The sequence below is a fragment of the Catharus ustulatus genome, chromosome 8 (assembly GCF_009819885.2).
Source record: "Catharus ustulatus isolate bCatUst1 chromosome 8, bCatUst1.pri.v2, whole genome shotgun sequence".
Classification (NCBI taxonomy): Eukaryota; Metazoa; Chordata; class Aves; order Passeriformes; family Turdidae; genus Catharus; species Catharus ustulatus.
In genome coordinates, this window is record NC_046228.1 from 24,879,666 (window position 1) to 24,900,000 (window position 20,335).

Genomic DNA, 20,335 nt, shown 5'->3' on the forward strand with positions numbered 1-20,335 from the left:
TTTTATTCATTGCTACTTGACAAACAAGTCGGTCATCCTTTGATTTCCAGCACCATTTGCATTTCAGTGAGATTTACCTGATATTTGCAGAGGCAGCTTGGAGTATTAGAATAATGATTTCTGTTACTTTCAAGTAATTCCAGCTTCCTGATAATTTCTGAAAAACCTCAGCTTCAAAATGTCAGAGATAACCATCACCCATGCTGTTAGCAGGAGGAGTGCATTACGTTTTTCCTTGACCTTTGTTTAAACAAAAAAGCTTTGTGCAGTTGTTTGAAACAGATAATGGATATTTAAAATTGTTTTTATTTTGGCTGATAATAAACAGAGCATGAAGTAGTTTGCATCTTTAAAACTGAATTATTATGCAAAAGTAAGAGACCACAAGGAAAGTTCTAAGAAGCTCTTCTTGGTCCACAGAGCAACTGTGTGATGACATGTGCAAGACAGTGATCACGGGGGCAGTGGTGCTGTGCTTTGTCATGTCCGTGCTGGTTTCCTACTATTGCATCCACCGTTACCACAAGAATTCCCCGAAGCCGCCCATCGCCTCCGCGGAAATGACGTTCCGGCGCCCGGCGCAGTCCTACCCCATCAGCTACTCCTCCAGCAACGTCCGCCGGCCTTCCCTGGATTCCATGGAGAACCAGGTGTCTGTGGACACCTTCAAAATACCAGTAAGCCTGATGCCATTTTGCAAGCTCTGTTTTGATGTCAGCCTTGTTTGTGCATGCAGACGATGTTACAAGAATGCAGTCCATTTATGGAAACACCCATGACCTTCAAATAACAGCAAAGGGAGTCAGGTGCACTGAAGATACTTCTTGAGTAATTGGATAAACATTTTGATTTGCTCTATAAGGCCAGTATGTTCTTCCTTTTTTGTTATGCTTTAATACACTGTATCATTTTAGGTCTAATTTAAGCCAATGATTTTTATTAATGTAACTGCATGTGACAGTACTGTGGTTTTGCCTTTAACACTGTCCAGTTAAGTACTAATGATCAGCAGGTCTGTACTCTCTGTGATGAGCTGAAGTACAACAAAGCTAAGTTTAAAACATTACAAAAAGTCCCTTCTGAGATCTCTTCCTGATTTCTGATATACACATTGTAGGTCTCTGTTGGTGTGCGAGTTTTGTCCACATTTAAGACTTTTGCTGTCATACCTTTACTCTATTTTTTCCTGCTTTGAATGACACACTGCCCAGGATTCCTGTCAGATGGGGCATTTCATGAACCAACATGGTAGAGAAACACTGCCACTTTACATCAAATCTATTTGAGTGTTAGGTAGTGAGGTCTTCATAGACCTTGTGCAGTTCCTCGATATCCAGAAGCTTTTATAAGAATACACTGATGCTGATAAAATGGGCAACCAAACACTGCACACTGAATAGGAGGAATAGCCACTCCTTCCCTCGTTTCATCTTACAGAGTTTCTTTCTCTCCTGCAGGAAGATCCAAAGTGGGAGTTCCCTCGGAAGAACCTAGTTCTGGGCAAGACCCTTGGAGAAGGAGAATTCGGAAAGGTTGTCAAGGCGACAGCGTTCCGACTCAAGGGAAGAGCTGGCTATACCACTGTGGCAGTGAAAATGTTAAAAGGTACCTTCCCATCAGAGCTTGAAATTATTTGCAAACTATCTGTGGTAGCCTCTGAATGGATTTTAAGAGGGGCAAGTGTGAAAGCAGAAGGTCAGCTAAAAACCCAGCAGTGTCACAGCCTCTCTTCCTTCCAGCATTCTGATATATTCTGACAGTCACAATCTGCAGATTTGTGGCTTTAGCAGTTAGCATCGCATTGATTCAAATAAGTAATTCTAAGTCATGATGTGCAAGGAGCCTCTGTCTTAACATAGCAAATATATTCAATTTTGTTTGGCATTGATGGAAATGTTGCAAGGGTTTGTTAAAGCTTTCTGATTCTTTTCATCTATCTAGTTTTCTTGGACAAAGCATTTTAAATAAATCATGTTGCAATCATGTGAAGAGACAGAACAGACCTGTTAACTTACTCTCCTGATTTACAATTCTGTCTGGTTTTATACTTTCTGATCTGCTTTTCAATCACTAGGAGATTTGTCAAAATGGCTTGAATAACCTAGTGCTGTCTCCTGCTGTTTTCAGTTTTCCCTAAGACTTTAAATCTGTATGCCTAGATAATGTTAAGATGATAATGCAAGGCCTTGCACTGAACCGTTCACTGCTGCTTATAAAGTAAAAGCATGTAATTACAGGAAAATGTTATACTTCTTATTACCATTTCTGTTACATTCAAAGCACACTTACTGCTCCTTGAGAGGAAAGATGCTGTATATCCCCCCACTTTACCTAAGAAGTAAATGCATTATGCAGTGCATGCCTTCATTGCAGGAGGTTCAGTGCTCAGTAGGTACATGGAGGAAGTCTAAGATTTTTCTGAAGTGAAGATTAATTAACTATTGCTTATAATACTCAAGTAATGACCTGTATTGTATTACACTGTCAGTACAATAGTCACTATTTCATCTCATGTTTGTTTGTGCACCTAGTGATACTGCTTTTTCTAGCACATTTTCATCAACGTGTGACTGAGTTCAGATTTCAAGACATAGTGAAAAACATTTCAAAAATAGTTTCATAGTTTCAAAAATGTTGCTTTTACTTGCAAATGGTTTGACATTCAGTTTTCCCTATCTATTATGAAGGAAAAAATTGACAGAATTAACAATGCGAAGGAGTAAATCTTTATTTTAAGCACCTTATTGAAATAAATTGATCTGACATTTACAGTAATTCTTCAGGCTCTAATGAATCCCTCTGTAATGTAAATTAAATTGCGGATAGTCACCTGAAATTCCATTTTCCTACTTGACTGTGGAGAACATTTGTCATTCTGCAAACATTTATGTGCTTTTATTGGCTTAACTTTACTGTTCACACATGGCAATTGAAGCATAAGGATTGGTGCATTAGCTTCAGTGGCCTTTGCATTGCTGCCAGGAAGGACAAAGGACAGTTACTTTGGATCAGGCCAGCACCACCCATGCTTTCCCTGTACCAGATGCAGAGCAGGTCATTTGTCCAAGTGTTTGGGACTGTTACTCACTGACTGATATTCAAAAGGCAGGGGTAGGCACACGGTATGGTGTTGCCTTTTGCTGCATAAAAGAGATCTCCTGCCTGAGCTGAGCGGATTGGCACAATCTGGTTAAGAACAGACCAGGGCAGGGCTCTCCCTGCTGTGACACCTTGGCATTAGGTACTGTGGAGGGAGCAGTGAGCAGTTAGCTGAGCCAAAATAGTCTGGAAGCTGTGGATGAAGATTTAAAGGAACAGGTGGATAACGTTTTTTTCAGCCCATTATTACCACTTTTCTCCTACAAATTACCTCCTGTGTGATATGACTGGCCTCATTACAATAAAATAAAAGGGGAAATCACCAACCAGTACATAAATACAAAGTATTCACAGTTTGTTAAAATGAGTGGCATACAGCTTTAGACCTAAATTTCTCCATTCATAGTTACTTTCTTTGGCAGACAAACAGGCATGGTAGATGGGGAACTTTGCTCTATTCTGTTTGCTCACATCACACAGCTCCAGAGCTAAAAATTAGAAATTTTCATACAGGAATTACCTTGAAATTCTTAATTTTTGTTTCACATAATTTTTTATAGTCTTTATCAGTAGTGAGAGGCCAACTGATATTTTGCTTCCTGTAATAGAAGATTCTCTACTCTGAGTGCAGATTTAGACTACAAGATAATATAAGGCAGATACAAACATACAGTTCTGATACAAACATAAGAGCAGAACACAATAACTGTTTTTATAAGGAGAGCAAACTGGTCACACATGAATAGGCAAATAAATCCTTTGGTGTTCACAGCCTTTATGAAAAAAGCACACAGTACAAAGAGCAGAAGCCAAACTTGTTTTTATTATCCTTAAATCAGAATGAACACATCCTTGTCAATGCCCAGTACTGACACTGGAGGAACTATCCAGGCTCATTCTGTGTGTCAGAGAGATTAAGGATGAGGAAGAAGAAGGGTTATCTCTGACCTTTGGTGTCTTTATGACTGGGGATCTCCTTCAGGCTCTGCTGCACTCAAAGAGGAAGCTTGTCAGTCTGAAGAATTTTGCAAGAAGGCAAAACACATGAGAGGCTCAGAAAGCCTGTTAGGGCCACATGATTCTCACTGACATCAGTGAAGTCTGCATGCATGTCCCCCAGTAAAATCAGTCTGAACTGTACATTTAGCTTCTGAACTCTAAATCTGGATGTATGCTACAAGAGTAAGCCAGTAAATTAGTGGATGTTTACTCTGCTGGAAGATGTCTTTTGCGGAGTGGATTAGTCTTTTTTTGTTTGATCAACATGAGGTCTTGGCTTTCATGTGCTTCTGAAATTTTTCTTGCACTGATTCACCCTAAGAAGTTGCTTTAGAACACTAGAAAAGGTCAGTAATAATTTCATGGCATGTTTAAGACATTACAGACTCTGCTCCTGATTCTTGCCTGACCTCCTTGTTCTGCTGTCATTTGTGTCAGAGCAGAGCAATGCTTAGAGCAGGCTGCTACCGAGCCAGGGCAGCAGCGGTCACGTTCCCTTGGTTCTGATGTGAATGACTGCAGGACACCAGAGATGGGACAATTTCTCTCCTGTGGGGAAGTAGAGTTTTCCAACCTCTTGCTAACTCTGGGAGAGATGGTAGATCTCATATTTCAGACTGTATGTAGAGAGCTCTTGGGTGATGCTTTCCTAACCAAAACTGTGTGTTTGGTCACTTTCTGCAGAAAATGCTTCCCAGAGTGAGCTGCGAGATCTCCTGTCAGAGTTCAACCTTCTGAAACAAGTCAACCATCCTCATGTCATCAAGCTTTACGGAGCCTGCAGTCAAGATGGTAAATACTAAAACTCCTTACTAGGATAAAACCATCCAGAAAGGAAATAAAATGCAGTTTGTTGATGGATTTCAACAACTGCTTAATAATTCCTGAGCATCTTTTAAATTTGCTGTTGGCTGAAAAAAGAGGGCTATATAAAAAAAGTATTTGAAAAGAAAGGGAAATACTAATTCAGTGTAACTAAGCATTCTTCCTGTGGTTTTCCTCAATGCACATTTTGATTCTGAAGTTATTTTAGATTAACAAGTGTCCTACAAATTCTCTTCCAATCAATATATATTTTTATATTAGGTTAATAACCAGTGTTTTCAAATATAAGTTACATTTCAAGTTTGAGTTTTCATTATTGTTGTTATTATTTATACTAAAACAATTAAATAGACAACTACAGCCATAAAAAGACAAATATAACTGGATAGTTAGGTTGATACTCAGTTTTCCCCCACTGTCATAAAACTATTGTCTCCCTCTAGTTAAAAAATGGTTTCTAAATGACATAGTCATCAACAAGTATGTTTCAAGGGGAAAAATCTGCAGACAGATGTACTATAAATTGCCAATGAAGCAAATTTTGTTGTGCATAGGAATTGCTCATTTTAAATGGAGTGGCATGGCAATGTTCTCATCCTTTTGCATCTGCAGTTGTGCAGCCCAAAATCACAGCATGGATTCTGCAACCTCTTTGCCCACCTTGTTCTGCCTTCTTTGCCCACCCAGTTCTGTTGCAATTGTCAGTTTTAGTTGTAGACTGTAGAAAGTAATTCAGGAGTGAGTCATCTCTGAGTCTTAGTAAGGTAATGAACCAGTGGGGTGGGTTAGTTTTTTTTCCTTTTCTGTACAATGTGTTTTTTATCCCAAAGGAAGTGAAATGTTTCTGAGTCACAGGCTTTTAATAAATATCAAGTTAATTCTTTAGCGTATGAGGTAGGAGGGCTTTGATACAGCAGACAAATGTATTTAGCATTACAGCACTGAGAGTAGGTATTATTCATGGGGGTAATGGGTAGGAGAAATTAATGGATTGTAATGCCAGAATCTTTCTAAGTACTCTCACAAGGCACCTTAAACACAGTGCTGGAATTAGCAGGTGATTTGAGCTCAATATCACAAGAAGATTATTTTTATTTGAAAGTTTCTCTAAGTTTGGCTGTTTCACAGATCTAATTTTTATGAAGGTTGTCTGTTTTTTTGGTCTGAGATTATCTAGCTGAGGGATTGTAGACAAGAGCCAGCATTCTGCTTCAATTTAGCCTGAAACTTGTTCTCTTTGCATAGAGGATCTAAGCTAAAAATACTCTTTATTTCATGGCTGACTCAGTGCTTTTAACATAAAGGGCAGAGGTGTCTGGAGCCTCTGACTGTTCAAAACAATGTGCTGATTAGAAGAGACTTGTTTGAAAAACCCCCTGAAATGGTTATCTATTAATTGTTCACCGAGTTGTGTGTTTGTGTATTTCAGGCCCGCTGTATTTAATTGTGGAATACGCCAAGTACGGCTCCTTGCGCAGTTTCCTCAGGGAAAGCCGAAAAGTGGGCCCGAGCTACATGGGCAGTGATGGCAACAGAAATTCCAGTTACCTGGATAACCCGGATGAGAGAGCCTTAACCATGGGAGACCTGATATCGTTCGCGTGGCAGATCTCCCGAGGGATGCAGTACCTCGCAGAGATGAAGGTAGGGCAGGGCAGGGCTGATCTCAGGCTGTGGTACACACGGAGCGTGGGTCCTCCACAAGAAGCATAAACACTCCTGTTGTTTCCTTCCAAAAGCTTGTGCATCGGGATTTAGCAGCCAGGAATGTGTTGGTGGCAGAAGGGCGCAAAATGAAGATTTCTGATTTTGGCCTCTCACGTGATGTATATGAAGAAGATTCGTATGTAAAGAGGAGCAAGGTACAGTGTGCATTAAAAACTGTAGTGGAAATTATTGCCTGATCAAGAAAATGAATCTATACTGTGGGACTTGAGCATGGATCAAATGGAGAACGGCTGTTCTTATGAACTTAAGATAATTATTTTAAGGAAATAAAAATTACAATGAAGCAACATCATAAGCTTAACCAGTGGGATAGAAATACATATATATATATATATATATATATATATATAAAAAATATGTATAATCTTTAAGTAACCATTACCTCTTCCACTCCTCTTTTATCCAGTCCTCCCATTCCACTCCTTATTTATCCAGTTCCTCACCAAACTACATGAAAACACAAACAAAAAACCCCATCTTTTTTCTCTCTCTTCCTATTTATAATTAAAAATATAAACTAAAAATACCATAGAGTTGAAAAAGATATGGACAATTTATATAAAGTTCCACAAGTCAGTCCTGTGATATTTGTGAGCACAGCTTCCCACTGGCTGTGTCAAATGAGCAGTGGTGGTTCAGTTCCTTCTGTGGCTTAATATGAAAGAGTTGGCAACAGAATTTTTTTGTGTGTGAAAATTACAAAATTTTATGAGAAGATTTCCATAAATACTGTGAATTTTTAGTTTAGCATTCCCTGTTTTTAAAGACCAGTTTGTGTGAATGTTGCATAAGTCAAAATGAGTTGTGAAGAAAAAAACTTGTAGAAGACATGCTCTTATGTAAAAGGGCATTGCCATGTTCATTTAGCTGTCTTCTGATGGGTGTGTTTTTACATTGATTTATACCAATTGCTCTGTATTTTGAGAGTAATGCATTTGCATAAAGGCAGTTTGGCAGTTTAGTTTCATTTGGTGGCTATTTGCTCTTTACTTCTGAGATGCTCATCACTGTAATATTATTCAGAGCATCTCTGCTTGGATGGGGAGACAGGGAAAAGAAGAATTTGAGAAGGAAGAAGTTGTTTCAAATCCTACTGAAATACTTTTTGCATAGATATATATGGCTTTCATGAGAATGAGAAATAAGGCATATGAATGCTAATCATACAGTGAAGGTTATGAAACATCTTGGAAATTTTGCAAACCTAGATTTTCATGAATATTTGGGGTGGATTTCTCAGATTTTCTCAGTGAATTTCTGCCAGTGAAAAATAGCAACTTGTAGATTCCACTTAGAAACTATTAACCAAATATGACTGTCCAGGTTCAGTTCTAAAACCATCCAGGAACTTCTACTTGTGCTTCATCCCTGGTATAAATGAAATAGTTCTCCCTCTTTAATCATCATTTCTCATAATTTTTGCATCTGCACATTTTCAAAGTTCTTTGTTAAGAGTTGAGTTTATCTGACTTCAACTGGTGACCACACCAGCTTATCATGCATAATTAGGTTGCTGATGTGTGTGAAAAGACATTAACTATTTTTTTAAAAAACTCCTGCAATTATTCTCCTCACTGTTTTTCTTACGAAATACTAAATCACAAGTGCATTGGCAAATGCTGTAGTATGAACTAACTGTGTTTTACCATTTTGAAGATAAGTACCTTGTTTATTCACTTGGAAACTTACTTTTCTGACCATAACTGCTTTTTACCTCCTAGGGTCGAATCCCTGTGAAGTGGATGGCCATAGAGTCACTATTTGACCATATCTACACAACACAAAGTGATGTGTAAGTGTAAATTCTTAAATATTTTCTGGTGTGCTTGTTTATGGAGCTGGGGGAGGAAGCACAGCAAGGTGTGTAGGAGCCAAAGCCATTACTCTTGCAAGAAAACATGAAGAAAGTCGGGATGGCACCATCAACTGGCAGTGATGCCCAGTTTTTTGCTGTTGAGTTAAATCTGAATAAAAGTTTATCAGAGGTGTTTATGTACATCATTCCTGTTGAAATCAGCAAGGGTTGGATCTGTTCATGTGACATAATTGACTTTGAATATATAGACATGAGTTGTAATGGTCATACCTGAACTTCTCAGTTCTGTTCATCACTTGTCTGTAGCACTGAGTGGCAGGTGAGGGATGGAGTGGAGGAAAGGAAGGGGAATTTAATGCCTGACCTCTCTCCTGTTGAAATCAATGACAGAACTCCAGTCAGCTCAGTCCAGTTTCAATGCCAAGATACAAGCTTATTTTCATGATTAAGGAAACAGAGACCCTGAAGATGGGATATGCTGGAATCTCCACCTATGATGAAGGGGAGGCAACAACTCAGCTAAGCTATTCCCATGTGTGATAAGCATGGGGCCAGCAGAGGAGTGTTTGTAGGCATTTTAAATTCAGGATCAGATTATTTCATTTCTTGCTGGGGTGAACGATGCTTGTGACCAGTCACCAGGCAGACTCTAAAGCTAAAGATTATTTAGGAGAAAAAGCCCTAAAGGATTGTAAAAGCAGCAGTACTTAGGCCTGATTTTCTTCTTGGTAGCATTTTGATACTTTTAAGTTTCTCTTGAACAAGAGAATCTGACTAAAGTAATGGTTTTGTTACATTCAAATGGAGTAAAATGCTGATTTGGGTGGCATTGCCCTTTGAGGGGAAAACCATTTTGATAATAGCAGAATATCAAAATATGCACCTTTAGATTTGTACTTCTAAATTATTACTATTCACTTTTTACTCTTCTCTCTGATCAGAACAGTTTTAATGAAATAAAATATTTTGTGTGCCTTGGAAGTTCCTTTAAAAATGAATTTCCAAAGTATTTTCCTTTACTTTGTTTCTGTTGGAGTAAGAAAAGAAAAAAATAGGGATGATTCTGGTGAGAATGTTCAGTTTTACTTAGGTCAGCTTATAGGTTTTTCTGGGTCTCTGTTTTCCTCAGAGTACCCATTGTGCTGACATGCTTCTCTAAAATTACATTTCCCAAAGAATCCTTAAAATTCCTTCAAAAATTTCTTAGCATACTTTTAATTTCTTCATTTTCTTCAAAACAGTTTTGTCACTATGGTTTGGGGCCAGAACAGATTGTGGTGTTGTGTAACTGCCTCTTCTTTGATTGCTGATTGATCATCTGGATCCTGTAGCATTCCTCCCATTTATTCCCTGGAGGGCTGCTATTAAGTAAGCCCAGGAGTGTGTTTCTTGTGCATGGGATCCAACACCATGCAGAGATTGCCCAGCTGGCATCAAGCAAGCCAGCTCAGAGCCCTGGGCAGCACAATGTGCTGGTGCTGTGTCACTTCCCTGCTTCCCAGGGCTGGCTCAGGATCTCCATGCAGAGCTGTGCTGATTGCCCAGCTTTCCTGAGATGCCTGTTCTTGGGGAGCACAGCACTGTGCTGTGCACATCTGCTCCCGTGCAGTGCCAGAAGGGGTCCAGGTGTCTGCTGTGCTCACACTGTGCCTTTGTGTCACTGCTGGCTCACCTTTGCTGTGCCATTGTACCTGAAATAATCCAGGAGTGCTGTATAGCAGCTCCTAATTTAGCCACAGTCCTGCAGAGCAGAACTGAGACTCACACACAGAATGCAGAGCAAATCCTCTGCAGCGCCAGGTTCCACGATGGCATTTCAGCAGCTGCAGACTGATCAGGGGAGTGCTCCTTTTGCAGTATTGATAGACATTTTTAGATCATCACACTTACTGAAAATACTATTTTATGGGTATTCTTTGCTGTTTGTGGTGAGGCAGTTATATTTTAGGTGAGCATATTACTCAACAACCATTCCAATATGCTCTTTTTTCTGCTACTCTGTGTTTCTGTTTTCCACCCTCTTCCTTCTCAAGCTGTTCTGTATAGTTAGTGGTTAGCAGAGCTTAATAACAGTACCACTTGCCAGCATTTAGAAAAACCCCATTTTTGCTTCAGGGGTTGATGACATCAGTGGAAAGCTAACCTACTGTCTTCCTTTTCACATACTTTTCTTTCCTGGCTTTTTGTGATCATGTTTTTATTCAGCAATAAACATAACACAGTGGGAAGTTGTTAATCTCTCATTTCTCCTCCTGCAGTACTTAATATGGTAACAGTCTGAAAGTACTGCAGCATTTTACAGCATTCTATTCTAATATGTTCACTTAGTAAACAGCTTCAATTAATAAATTGTTCAGCTGATCCCTCCCTCCATATTCTGTAAAATTCCTCTTAAGATGAAGTGAATTTTAAAAATAAAACCTGCCATGCTCCAAAGTTTATTTGAATTAATCATGGACAGAATTGCAACCTGATGGTGGAGCATAATTGGCTTCAAAAGGGGTATGAGAAGAAATATTAATAAAGTATATGAAAATGCTATAAATATTCATAAGCTTTCAAGAATGTGCTGAGTGATTAAAATTTAATTCAGTGAATGGCATTAGGGAGAAGAATGGCAGCATACCACTTGGGACCATGTGAGAGTCACATTGACTTCTCTGACAATTTGGGAAGTTTTAATGCTGTGCCTTTGAGGTTACTGTTGTACTTTATAAATGTGTGAAGGGCAGGTGGAAGGGAGTCAGACAGGAGGTGAGGTGTTTGGCTAACACTTTGAGATGGAATTTTCATAGGGAATTAAACACGGCTGTTTGCTTTGGCAGTAGGTGTCTAATACTTCCTAAAATTTTCTTTAAAATGGAGTTTACAGAGAAATTGCCCAAAGCTAGCATTTTTCATAAATTGTATGCAATTTTGCTTCCAGATGCATCCCATTGAGCAGCCCCAGTGTTGGCTGGTGTCCTTCCTTTCGAACATCCAGATTTTGTCAGTTGCCAGTAGAGCAGATTCAGACTGATTTGTAGCTTCTTTGTGTCTCAAAAAAAAATTCACTAAGAAAAGAAAAACATTTTTGCCTCTTTTCTCCTGGCTTTCTCTTGAGAAATGGACTAATTTATCTAAATATTTCTCACCATTGTGCAAGGTCTTTTTGTTTGAGCTCAGCAGTAAAGTAGGTTTAAAATTTCAGTATTTCTTCTGTTCATTTCAGAAAATTGTTTTTTCTGTTCTATGTCAAAGTTCATTTTAGGCATTTGGTGTTTCCTGACGAAATTCTTTCCTCTTCTTTCATCAACTCCAAGAAGCAAATCACTGAAATGTCCCAACAGACTAGCTGAAATCAGAGGTGTTACTTGTGATTGAAATAAATACATTGTGCTGTCTCATAGTTGAGACAGCGAATCAGTCCTGTGGCAACTCTGTAAATTTAATTTGGAGTTATTTCTGAACTCAAGGGCTAATTAGGGAGGTTAGACTGCTGCAGGGGCACTGTGCAGCAGAGGAACAAGTCTTTGGGCTGGGCCACCAGAGGAAGGACTTCCTCTTTCTGCTGTCTAGAGAAGATGGACATTCCCAGGGTATAATTAGTTTTTGTAAACAGATAAAAGAGAGGGGTATCTGTTTTCTCTACTGTCTTAGTAGCTAACATTTTCAATGAACAGTAATTTGGGAACAAGGATGGCCCTACTTGCATCTGTACAGCCCCTCTGGCTTGAGGTGTCTTGAGTTTTGTTGGGTTCTGAAAATGCTAGGAGGAGATTTGTTGTGTAAATGCTGACACTAAGCTCCTGAACCCTACCACTCTATATCAAAGCTCATTTTGTCTTTTTCAGATGGTCATTTGGAGTTCTGCTATGGGAGATTGTTACTTTAGGAGGCAATCCTTACCCAGGTATTGCTCCTGAAAGACTCTTTAACCTCCTAAAAACAGGCTATAGAATGGAGAGACCAGAAAACTGCAGTGAGGAAATGTAAGTAACTCTTGGTCTGATTATATTCAGAAAACATTAATAAATATACTTGAAAAAAAGGTTTAAATAAATACCTCATAAATACTATATTTCTTAGAGATATAGTCAAAATATGTTGTGCATTAAAGAATGTCATGCAATTAGTAAACACTTAAGTGAGGGGAAAAAATTGCCCACAGAATGCCTACAGCTATATCCAAACCACTTGTAGAGTATTGAATAACATGCTTGCCAAACAATTAAAGAATTTGTACATTCAAAACTTCTGGGGGTGGGGGAAGGAGGAAATGTTCATAAAACACAGTAGTAGCTGAAATAGTCAAGAAAATATCTTAGTATTTTCTGCAAATGAAGCAGATATTCCATGCACAGTCATTGTCTATGAGTTGTCAGAGCGTTCCAGAGGAAAAAGGATACCTTGGCCCAGAAATCTATACCCTTGAAGATAAAAATTTTCTGTGACTTGATAAGCCCATGGCTTTGGAGAAGTTCATTATTTGTTGGCTTATTTATTAAACACATTCAGTGCGAAATGTCTTCTGTCTGTGATCTTCCAAGGCTTTTGGAGATGAGGCATGATTTTATGTTCAGCCTGCAAATTTGATGGTGGTTGCGGTTTTTTGAAAGTTCCCAAGCTTTTAATCATTGTGGCCACTGTTTTGACTGATTTTCAGTTGTAAGGATGCTTTGACCACATCTGGACTGAGAAAAAAACGTTTAAAAAAATAATAGTATAAATAATAAATTTTTTTAACATATAGAGTAAAATACTAAGTATTTCCAAATTTAGGGCAATATAGAAGTTTGCAAGAATGGTTGGCAAATATTGTCTAAGAAATGTATAATACTAATTTTTATTTGTTTCATCTCAATGAGGAATACTCATTCTGCAAGCATGTTATGTCATTGATAATTACTAGTGTAGGCAAGCTGACCACACCTGAATTTCTGGGATTTTTTATTGAAGCTAAATCAGTTTTCTGACTTTCTTCAGATTTTCTGTTTTACTCAGAAATTTTTCTGACAGCTTGTGAAGGCCCACTTTAAGAGCCATTTTTCTCAAATGCATTCTCTCCTGTACCCAGTCAAGTACGAGAGGATCATGGATGAAGGCATAAAGTGCAGTGGTTTTCAGTAGCTCCCTATGGTTCTCACAGCCCACTATTTCCACCATTAGAGCACTTATGCGGTCAGATCTCTCAGTCCTGAGAACAGCCAAGCTAGAAAAACAACATGAATGGCACAAGTTGGAGAGTTACACGTTCAGAACTTGCCAATGTCTGTCTGATAGTCACTCAACTATAAAACTTTAATTCTGTTCCCTTTCCTTTTTACACTCTATGCTATAGAAGGCAGTTAAAGAGAGAATAAACATAGGTTTAATCAAAAGAACAATTATAGAAGTAATCAAAAGAACATCAGTTTCTGCAAATAGTCTTAGACTAGGCTTTGCTTTGAAGAAAAGTTTACAGAAACTTAAGAATTTGAACAAACGAAAAACAAAATTCTGCTTTTTGGTGTAACAGCAGAGTTCAGCAAATTTCTTCAGTGTCATATACAAAGTGAATATATTTGTATTCGAGAAAGTGAAACCTAAGACTCCAGTTCTTCAAGGACAGCCAAGTGCATCATCATTTAAACTAATGGAGACGCTTGAAAATAAAAGCCCATTGTTGTGAGTGTCAGTTGTTAATTCCAAGGGACATTTAACAGAACTCACAACAGAGATTGATGTACTTGTGGATGGTCTTTGTGCCACAGTGAAGTTCAGTACTATAAATGATTAGAACAGAAGCATGACCCATTTCTAACAGTTTGGGGTTTTCTTTCACCCTGTGATGGGTCCCAGGTACAACCTTATGTTGCGCTGTTGGAAGCAAGAACCTGATAAAAGACCAACATTTACTGAGATCAGCAAGGAACTAGAGAAAATGATGGTGAAGAGTAGGGTAAGTGTGGAAAACATGGATTTTGAAAGTTTTTGTGGTCTTCTGAGTTTGAATATACAGAAATAATTATTTTAAAATTTTATTTTAAAGCATAATAACTTATTTTTCATCAAATATTAAAGCATTTACATATCTAGTTTTCCACATGCATGCAGTTTTTTGAAAGCAGTACTACCTCTTCTAATAGCTTGGGTGACTTCAACCCAAAATGTGGATGGATTATCCTTAACCTGTCTGTTTTCTTTGAATAACAGTCATAAGTTAAAAACTGTTGTGAAAAGTTACTCCTAAATTTCACTCCTGAATAAATAATGTTAGAAAGCCAGAACTAGAAGAAGGTAGTATTTCATGCATTTTAAATAGTTGAAAATGCCTCACATTCTTTTTTTTTTTTTCTCATCAAAGCAATTCAGAAACATAAATAAAAAACAATTAATTCTCCAGTGACCTAAATATGTAGTTTTAGAAGAGCAGCTTTACTTTGGCAATATTTGCATATTTATTTTATGCATTGTTATGTAATAGCTTTTGTAAAATGGTTTTGAGATCTGAGCACCTTGTCCTTTAAGCATGCATATGTATCTCCATATATATGTATATATATTTCAGGCATACCAGAAGCTGAAGGTCAAACAAAGCAGTTAGGACAGCTTTTAATTTGTTGGATGTTTTGCTGATGTGCAGAATTAAATAGAGGAAGCATTCATAGTCTCTAGCAGGGATATCAGCAGTTCAGGCAAATCAGATGTCTCCAGAGCTGCTGTGGCTGCTGGAAAGCAGAGCCTCCTGAGGTGCCAGAGGGTCTAGAGAAAGATAAATACAGTGGGTCGGGAATTCCTTGCTGTAAAGAAAGCAGGTGCACGTTTATCCTTTTTACGCAGACAGCAACACTGCCACGTGCATTAACAGAGCTTTTTGTGTGTTCATTTCTCAGGACTACTTAGACCTTGCAGCTTCCACACCCTCTGACTCCTTACTGTACGATGATGGGCTCTCAGAAGAGGAGACACCTCTCGTGGACTGTAATAATGCTCCCCTCCCTCGAACCCTCCCTTCCACATGGATTGAAAACAAACTCTATGGTAGAATTTCACATGCATTTACTAGATTCTAGCAACACACAAAAAAAGTTGATTTTTCTTCTGCACTGTTCTCAGACTCTGTAACCCCATTACAGTGTTTCTTGTCTGAATGAAGGCAATCAAAATTTGCTTGGAAGCTTCTTTTGGGTTTTTTTTGTTTGTTTGTTTGTTTGTTTTTTTCTTTTTGGTAAATGTCAAAGTTTGCATCAGGATCATCCTTTAGTCATTTTGCAGCTGTGTCTAAAATAAACATTTTAAAAGGATGTGAAAATAAGTAAAATGACTAGATATCATACAATAAAAGCAAAAAAAGATCAGGGAAGTATTCTCAGGGGAAATATAAAATGCTAATGAGTATCTAATTCAACGATCCTGTTGGGGGAGGCTACAACATTTAAAATATGTTAGATTGTGCACCTCTAATTTGAGCAATAGACTTTTTTTTTAGTACTGTTTTTTGCCATAATTTAGTGATAGGACTCATCTGCAACATTTTTCATTTATTAAGAAGGATGTCTAAATTTCAGCTGCTACTAGTACATTTTGGATCTATAAGCTGAAATGTATTTAATGTATCATAGGATGAAAACAGATTATTATATACAGAAGGTAGAAATCCTGTATATAAATATTATATACAGACTAAACTGACATGTAAAATCCTTTGAAAACTTAATTAACAATGGGCATTTTGAAAATATCAGCTGTTTTCACGTCCTTTGATTTGTTATGAACATGTTAGTACTAAACCTTGACTGAATGATGTAGCAAATGTTTTTAAAAAGAACATATGCTTTCATATTGTGATGGTGAGATGGACAGTAAAAATGGTTCTTGCCAAAACTCCTATATTTTGTCTTCTGATTAAATATTCTACATGGTTTTAGATACTTACTAACATCACAGATACTTTTTTCATTCTTCAAGCAGTATGACTTTTGAAAAGTTGGATCTTTTAGTTTAAAAGTTGCCATTAATACATGGCTTTGGGTCTATTTTTGATCTATATCTTAGATATTATTTTCTTCATTAGGTTTTCTCAACTCATGTTGATTTTGGGGCACTTAGTGGTTAGATTGTTAAAAGAATGAAGTAGCAGAAAAAAGTTGCCACAAGGTTGATGGCAGATGCTGAATGCTTAATAAGCAACAGAATCAGATTTCTATTTTTGAAAATCTTGACCCTGCTATGGTTCTGTGCTTGCACAGCTGAATCAACATGGTGCTAAGCACTCTGCATCCATTTTGGTGATCACTTGTGCCTAAACACAGAAACAGTTACTGCACTCAGTGTGAATAATTACAGGCCTGAAATACAACTTTAAATGCTGAATCAAGACAGGAGTGCTCAGCACTTTGTTGGACTTTACTCAGTTGCGCTCCTGGGATTTCCTGGAATTAAGTAGGGGATCCCTGTGGGAGTGTGGAAGTGTCCCCAGAACCTCACTGAAGCCAAAGGAAAAGCACCCATTTAAGTAAATGGAAATACTCTGTCACTGAAATGGACTTTGGATCCTGTCCCAAATAGGTTTATTAATTCTTGGAGCATTTCCTGTACAGCAAGAACTTTCTCTTGCAAAGCAATATATTGCTACATGATTGCTAAAATATAAAAGCTTGAAAAGTTGGAGGCTTATGAGAAGAACAATTCTTAGCATTTTACTATGCACATGTGCACGCATGCACACAATTTTTTATTAAGTAAGCACTTTAATTTATCCAGGGTTTTTTGCCTGTGTCTCAATTTCTGCTTCAGGGATTTCAAAACATGATTTATATGAATTGATTTGGGACAAAATCCAGTGGACTGGCTTAAAGTATTGAAGGGAGTTTTGCCAAGGGCCTTACTGTCTGCACATGAAGTTATGGTTCTTCAGTGCAGAAAAAATTATCTGTTTTCATTTTTAGGCATGTCATACCCGAACTGGCCTGAGGAGAGCCCCGTTCCACTCACAAGATTCGATGGCACTAACTCTGTGTTTTCAAGATATGCAAATGATAGTGTATATGCTAACTGGATGGTTTCACACTCAGCGGCAAAATTTATGGACAAGTTTGATAGCTAAAATTTTCTTTGTGAAAGGTAATGGACTCCTGAGGAAAACAAGGAGGCAAAGAGTGAGAAGTCTATTGGCTCGTTCTTTGTTCAATTAACAACTAACTTTTAAATTGGCGAATCCCTTTATTGGTAGTTTTTAAAGTATGTTATTTATGCTGAAGACTATAATTGGTACTCTCCCCTTTCAGAAAACATATCAAGCTGGATAAGAGTTGTAGTTCTGGTACTTCTTTCTAAGTTGCCAGTTTGCATATGGTTCCATTTGGCAACTTCTTAGTGCAAATGGCCTTGCACTTCATCCTCAGTGTTTTTTTAGATGAACCATCCTGTGTTACAGCATTCTGGGATGGTAAAATGTACTTGAACTGCTACTTTTATAGTGGCTGTTAGCATACAACCACTTGATCTAAGCAGGAAGCACAAACAATATAGAGAAGGGAGGAGGGAAACAGGCTCCCAGATTACTGAGCTTGCTATCAAATGACAAGTGTTAGGCTGATGTTGGCACTAACAAAGCCAATATCTTGGTTTGGAAGCAAACATTTAGTAACTCAATAGAGGACTTGAGATTCAACATTTGAAGTCTTGTAAAATGTATTGTCTTGTCTTAATGAGCATTTGTTTTATTAGTCTAAACTTCTCTTACCTTTAGCACAATGGAGATAAATTTGATACAAGATAAGCTGTATAGACTGATGGCAATCAAGAGTGTTCGTCTGACATGTTTACTTTCCATCACTGACATATTAGTAATGTTAAAACATACAGTCTTGTACAATCATAGTTTTTCTTTAATTTAAAAGTTAAAAATAGGTTATACAGGATTTTTAGACTGAATTCACAGAATAGAATAGAATAGATCAATACATCATAGAATGGTTTGTGTTGTAAGGGAACTTGGAGGTCATCTAGTTCCAACTCCCTGCCCCCTGTCTGCTCCTTTGTTGTGGGGAGGGACACCTTCCACTAAACCAGGTTGCTCAAATTCTCATCCAGCCTGGACTTGAACACACCCAGGGATGTGGTATCCACAACTTCTCTGGGCAACATGTTCCAGTACCTCACCACCTTCACAGTAAAGAATTTCTTCTTAAAATCTAATGTCAATCTGCCACCTTTCAGTTTAAAGCCATTCCCCTTATCCTAACATTACATGCCCCTGTAAAAAACTCCCTGCCCAACATTTCTGTAGGCTCCCTTTAGGTACTGGAAGGCTGCTCTAAGGTCTCCCCAGAGCCTTCTCTTCTCCAGGCTGAACATCCCAAATTGTCTTAGCCTGTCTTTATAGGAGAGGTGCTCAGGCCTCTGATGGTCTTCGTGACCCTCATCTGGACTGGCTCCCACAGGTCCATGAATTCCTTGTGCTGGGGACGGCACAGCTGATGCAGCACTCCGGGTTGGGTCTCACAAGAGTAGAGTAGATGGGGAGAAACCCTTCCTTGACCTGCTGCCCAGGCTGCTTTTGATATAGCTTTGGCTTGCTGGGCTGTAGAAACACATTGCCTGTTCATACGGAGCATCTCATCAATCAACACTCCCCCAAGGTCTTTTCCCCAGGGCTGCTCTCCATCCTTTCTCCACCCAGCCTTAGTGCTTGGGTTTGCCCTGACCCAGGTGTAGGACCTTGTCCTGCCTTGTTGAACTTCATGAGGTTTGTGTGGGCCCACCTCTCAAGTCTTTCAAGGTCCCTGTGGATGGCATCCCTTCTCTCCAGTGTGTCAGCTGCACCACACAGCTTGCTGCCATTGAAAAACTTGCTGAGGGTGCCCTCGATCCTGCTGTCAATGTTCCAACAAAAGTGTCAAACAGTGCAGTCCCAATGCCGACCCCTGAGGAGCAGCACTCATCACTGTCTCCACCTGGACATCGAACTATTGACAGCGACTCTGAGTGTGACCATCTAGCCAATTCATTATCCACATTTCCATCCATCGAATCCATGCTGCTCCAGTTTCAAGACAAGGATGTCAAGTAAGACAGTGTTGAATGCTCTGCACAAGTGCAGGTAGATGGCATCAATCACTCTTCTCTTGTCCACCAGCACTGTAGTCCTGTCATAGAAGGGTATTTGTAGGGTTTGCCCTTAGTGATGCCATGTGGGCTGTCACCAATCACCCTGTTTTCCATATTTTCTCATCGGGTTCCATGGACTTGTGGACCCTCAGGTTCCTTAGCTGGTTCAGAACCTGATCTTCCCCTATGGTGGGTGGTTCTTTATTCTCGCAGTCCCTGCCTTTGCCACTTCAGCAAAGGGGCCTGTGCAAACTTGTGCCTCAGTGGCTGAAGAACTTGCTGGCAAAAATGTCATTGAGTACCTCAGCCTTCTCCATGTCCCAGGTCTCCCATTTTTTCTGGGGAGGGTTCACATCTTCACCAATGTACCTGTAGAAGCTTTTTTTTGTTGTTGTTGTCCTTGATGTCCCTGGCCAGATAGACTTCTGTCAGATTAGCCTTCCTAATATAATCCCTGGCCGCTTGGACCATTTCTCTGTATTCCTCTCAGACTATCTGTCTTTGCTTTCACACTTTTTCTGTGGGAGAAGCATAGGCTTCCTTTTTGTGTTTGAGTTTGTACAGGAGCTCCTTGTTCATCCATGCAGGTCTCCTGACATTTTTGCCTGACTTCGTTGCAGCGCTCCTGACCTTGCAAGAGGTTATCCTTGAATGCTAACCAGCTTTCTTGGGTCACTCTTCCTTTCATGGGCTTTATCCCATGGTACTCTACCCAGAAGATCCCTGAAGAGGCCAAGGTGTGCCCTCCTGATGTCCAGGTTAGTGAGCCTGTTGTGCACCTCCTTGCTGGCCTGA

The 20,335-nt window shown here is 39.0% G+C and overlaps 1 protein-coding gene across 2 annotated transcripts in view; it reads left to right on the forward strand.

The window, feature by feature from the left end:
* Positions 1 to 18,444, forward strand: part of RET (ret proto-oncogene) — a 73,542-nt gene extending 55,098 nt beyond the window's left edge. The window contains exons 11-20 of one of the 2 annotated variants that reach the window (XM_033066415.1): positions 421 to 677; positions 1,458 to 1,605; positions 4,783 to 4,890; positions 6,353 to 6,567; positions 6,663 to 6,785; positions 8,373 to 8,443; positions 12,301 to 12,438; positions 14,288 to 14,387; positions 15,322 to 15,469; positions 17,377 to 18,444. In XM_033066415.1, the coding sequence (XP_032922306.1) occupies positions 421 to 677; positions 1,458 to 1,605; positions 4,783 to 4,890; positions 6,353 to 6,567; positions 6,663 to 6,785; positions 8,373 to 8,443; positions 12,301 to 12,438; positions 14,288 to 14,387; positions 15,322 to 15,469; positions 17,377 to 17,534 (1,466 nt within the window). In that variant the 3' untranslated portion in view covers positions 17,535 to 18,444. Of the gene's footprint in view, positions 1 to 420; positions 678 to 1,457; positions 1,606 to 4,782; positions 4,891 to 6,352; positions 6,568 to 6,662; positions 6,786 to 8,372; positions 8,444 to 12,300; positions 12,439 to 14,287; positions 14,388 to 15,321; positions 16,319 to 17,376 lie in introns of those variants that run through there. The other variant, XM_033066417.1, reaches the window with a different exon arrangement.
* Positions 18,445 to 20,335: the final 1,891 nt, after the last annotated feature.